The sequence below is a fragment of the Pyxicephalus adspersus genome, chromosome 8 (genome assembly GCF_032062135.1).
Source record: "Pyxicephalus adspersus chromosome 8, UCB_Pads_2.0, whole genome shotgun sequence".
In the NCBI taxonomy this organism is placed as follows: domain Eukaryota; kingdom Metazoa; phylum Chordata; class Amphibia; order Anura; family Pyxicephalidae; genus Pyxicephalus; species Pyxicephalus adspersus.
Genome location: NC_092865.1, coordinates 74,015,489 through 74,020,197, shown reverse-complemented (window position 1 = coordinate 74,020,197; position 4,709 = coordinate 74,015,489). Strand labels below are relative to the sequence as shown.

Sequence of the window (4,709 nt, the reverse complement as noted above, 5' to 3'; positions counted from 1 at the left end):
TATATATATATATATATATATATATATAAAGATTTCCTTGTATTGGACTCAATACAGCTGCTTTGTATAGAATCTAAAAATCTACAAAATTAATTGAATTTTCCGATGCTCCTCCTGCACACACCGACGTCACCGGGAAACCCCGGAGAACGTCTCTGCAGTCGGTGGATGGAGATCGGAGGAAGAAGACGTGTCCTGAGGACCTTCAGGGACCAGAAGAACGCAGGGGGACGCCAACAGAACAAGGTAAGTGGGTTTATTTCAATGTTTGTAGCGACCTTGAGTGTAACCGCTTCTTGCATTGTAAATCCGCCCCAAGTCACACTTGGGATTACCGTTAAGGGGGTTCATTTCCCTCTAGTGGGAATTTGGTTATTTTGTTTTGACGCTTTGTGTGAAATGTCAAAGATTTATTTTTTTTTCCTTTGCTTTTTTGTGTTATTGCAGCGCTTTTGTAAAATAAAAATGACAATACTAAAGCAACTGTAATTGCAACACTTTTCTGGGAGAAGTGGTGCTTTTTCTGACAAATGCAAGGGTGCCAATATTTTTGGCCATGACCGAATAAAGACAGAATGGGAGCACAGAGCCTCCTGGTATACCCACATCATGCATACCAGGAGGCTTCTGGCTGCTCCTTCTGTGCATGTCTGATCTTGGAGGAGCTTTTTCTTTAATGGGAGAAAAAAAAATGCAGATCTCATGCACGTGAACTTTTTTCCCCAATTTACAGCAGCCTACATCACCCGATCTTGCACCTTTGCAGTGCCAGACTGGGTTATGTAGGCAGAAGCCAGAAGAAGAAGAAAGGATGGCGGCGCCAGGAACTTCCTCCGTGTCAGGATGAAGATGGAATTACAGGGCGGCAGGTTTCTGTGAAGGATGGAAATAAACAGTAGGAACTCTTTTGTGATCAGCACCTAACTCACTACCACCCTCTTTCTGGCTGTTTGTCTCACTCAACTGTTAGCATAAATAATGGAATTGCTATAAAGATTTACCAGCATTCACATATCATTCTACTTCAATAATACCTAGTGGAAGAGTGATGCACCTATCCCTGGCCTGGTAATACACAGTAAAGTTTTTTTGAAGTTCATCCAAAAAAATAAATAAATTGAAGTACCATCCATTAGCATCTCAACTGTTTGTCCCACCCATTACCAAATTGGTATAGCGGACCTAAACTCAAAATTTTTACTTTACAAAAAAGGGTGGACAAACCTTTTATATAAAGTAAAAATTGCAGTACCTCCCATTTCTGTCGATCACCGTGGTGATAAAGACAGAAAAGCAGCGCAGAGCCAGAGGCATGCTCAGGAGCCTTTTCTTTAATGGGAATGCTGATCTCACATCACTCATATACGTCACCTGATCTTGCGCCTGCAAGTGCAAGATTGGGTGATGTAGAAAGAAGGAAGAGGACCAAAGAAGATGGCAGTGCTGGGTGCTTCCTCTACACAGGGCCAAAGGAGAATCGAAGGATCTGTCGAATTAAAGGTAAGTGTGATTAAGTTTTATTTGTAGTTTAGTTCTACTTTAACCTCCCTGGCAGTATTCCCGAGTATGGCTCAGGGTTAATTTTCAGTGCCAAAAGCACACTCTGGTTGGAATTGCCAGGGAGTTTTAAAGTCCTACCTGGTTCCCACGTTTCAGCGGCGTCCTCCAGCGGGCACCTGCGGCGTCCTCCAGCAATGCCCAGCATCTGCTTGCCCTGGCGATGCCATCCGGCATCACGAGGCTACACAGATGCTGGCTGGGGACACGGGGCCAGGGGAAGCAGATGCCAGACGGGCATCTGCTTGCGAGCCTTAGGCTGAAGGTGGGGGGGGGGGACCATTGGGCTGGTAGGTGGGAAATTTAAAATGAGTATTTTTAAATGTACCACTTTTACATTAAAAATTACTCATTATTTAGGCTGCCAGGGAGGTAATGGAGTTTCCTCAGGTGCATTAAAAACTAGGACTTGTAAGGAATAGGAGAATACTTTGTGTACCTGTTCTTCCACAGTAGCCCTAATGATCAATTTGTTGTCAAAATAAGCTAAAATTGTGGCAGCTTATATCATCACTAAGTTGAATATACCATGGCAGAAGTACAGGACTTTTATTGCCAATTTAATAAGTGTGCTTTTAAACTTGGTCTAACAATTAACTTCTGTCTGTTACATCAATTTTTTTGTGGGTTTTATTAAAAAGTTTTTCCAGCCTGGAAGTCTGCACTTTGCACAAGAGCGGTGTCTTTTTTTAATGGGACATATATATATACACATGTAACCATACAACTGCTGGAGGCTGCAACAAATGAATTGGTTAGAGGCCTGCATGTGCAAAAGAATCCTGTGGGAGGGATATTTGAAAAAGGCTGTGTAGCCATAGGCAGGAAGTGAAAACTGTTTAAACAGGGATGAAGGCAAGTATTGGACCAGGTGGGCTGTAGTCAGGATGCAACTGCCATCCTTTATGTCACACAAAAGTTCTGGTAATCAAACACATATCTTTTAGTAAAAAATACATTTTTACAAGTGTACACAGACACAATACAATCCTGTTAATTTTAAAATAAATATAAAATGGCATAGAATAAATAGATCTCAAACATGTCAAAACTCAAAACTGGATGTGCTTATAAAAGGATAAGACACTAAAGTAACCCAATATTGTCCAGGCATGAACCTAAAACATGTAATAAGTGTGTGGCTTTTAAAACTATTTTGGATGTTTTCTAATATTCAATTGACTTATTTGAATAAACCAAATGCAAATGGCTGCTGCCCCAGGCCTGTTAAATTGAGTAGCTTTACATTTGTCACATCTAAAACAAAGCCAACAATTTGAAAACAAATTAACAGACTACCATCAACTAAATTGTCTTGGAGTTTGTTTACATACCACCATGGTAATTCTTATGGTAGCAACAAAAGGGTTTAGGCATCTAAAAATACCTGTTTTTAATCATAAAAATTACATATCTAAGAATAAAGCATGACCAAAATGACAAACCTGTAGGGGTGTCCTGCAGTAGCTGGTGGTCGGTATCTACAATGGGAGATGGGGCTGGACCCCCCAGCACGCTGCCGGGGGTAACATAAGGGTCAGATTCTGGGTCAATGTTCTGAATTCCTTTCCATGGTACCCCAGGCTGAAACTCTGCAAAAGGAAACACAGAATCAATGTTCTTAATCTATCAGTAACCACTCTTAAAAATAATATAAAAATAAATGAAGACACAAATTTTTAATCACTAAACAACAAATATTTTGCTTTTATCCACAAAATGTGCTATGACTTAAAGCAGACCTAAACTCAAAATTTTTATTTTACATAAAAGGGTAGACAACCCTTTTATTTGAAGTAAAAATTGTTTTTTTTAAATGCAACACCAATAAAAAAAAAAAAAAAAAGATGCAGCATCTCCCATTTCTGTCTTGATCACCGCATCAATCAAGACAGAATGGGATCACAAAGCCACCCAGGATACCTACAGCATGCACCCCAGGAGACATGCAAAAGGAACCCTTTCATTAATGGGAGTAAAAAAAATTGCAGATGACATTACTATTCAATTACTTGATATTAAGTTATCCAGAAAAAAAGAGAAAGAAATTGATACAATTAGTTTGATTAACTGGAGAGTAGAATCACTCAATTTATTTAGGCTGTTTGTTGGTTACCTTTTAAAATAATGAACTTGAATAATTAGGTTGTTTGAACTCTCTTGACATCTAAAGTAAAGGCTAAGCGGGCAAACATATACATGGTATATTTATACATAAACCCCTGTCCTGAGATGTAGACCATGCTGAAAAGGGTAAAGGGTAGTCTATATTCAACGTAGTGTGAACATACAGTGGGGGTAAAAGGAATGGAACACGTCACTGTTTTTTGTCTGTATATATTTCTAATAGGGCTATTGACATGCAACTGACACACCTAAGCAATCAATAAAACTAGTTTCTTCATACAGGAGTTGTCTTGAAGCTGTCATTACCAACAAAGTCTTTTCTACTAAGTATTAAATACATTTCAGTATGTTCAATATTTATTCCCTGTGCCATTCCACTTAATTACACAAAATTTATGAACTTACTCGTTTCAATTTCTGATGGATGTGTGTGTACAATATTTGGGTTGTTATGGACATCTGGTGTAAATTTCATGTCAATAGCCCTATTAGAAATATATTTACTAAAAAAAAGTTGACATATTCAATACTTTTTTCCCCCACTGTATGAATTTTTATGTTATGAAAAATGTAAAACACATTTTGAGAAAGAATGGGGTTTAAATTTATGATTGCATACATAGCTCTAGCTATTCAACTTTACACCCTGAACAAGAGGCACCTAATAGGAAAATTAGTGGAGAAAATAGTTTTGCATGTCGATAACGTTTCATTTTTGTTAAATCCCACATCTTTTCTGCAACAAACATTAACTGTTGAATACATTTGTAACCTACTTTGAACACAAGGTAAACTGGTCTAAATCTAAAGTCATGCTCAGTTGGCATTTAATTTGCTATTGATTTGTCAGATTTTCCACTGCAGCAAATCTCAATATCTTGGCCTAAAAATCACTAGCTTGAGATTTTTTTTTTTAAATATTGATTTTTTTTTATGTAAGTTTTAACACATGGGGGAATTCACCTCTTAACTCATAGGTAAAATTATATATATATATATATATATATATATATATATATATATAT

The 4,709-nt window shown here is 37.8% G+C and overlaps 1 protein-coding gene across 1 annotated transcript in view; it reads right to left on the bottom strand.

Annotated features, from left to right (window-relative positions):
• Positions 1 to 4,709, bottom strand: part of TNRC6B (trinucleotide repeat containing adaptor 6B) — a gene marked incomplete in the record, with an annotated part of 83,585 nt that overhangs the window by 8,161 nt on the left and 70,715 nt on the right. Inside the window, 1 exon segment of the mRNA XM_072421251.1 lies at positions 3,003 to 3,149. Within this exon segment, the coding sequence (XP_072277352.1) occupies positions 3,003 to 3,149 (147 nt within the window).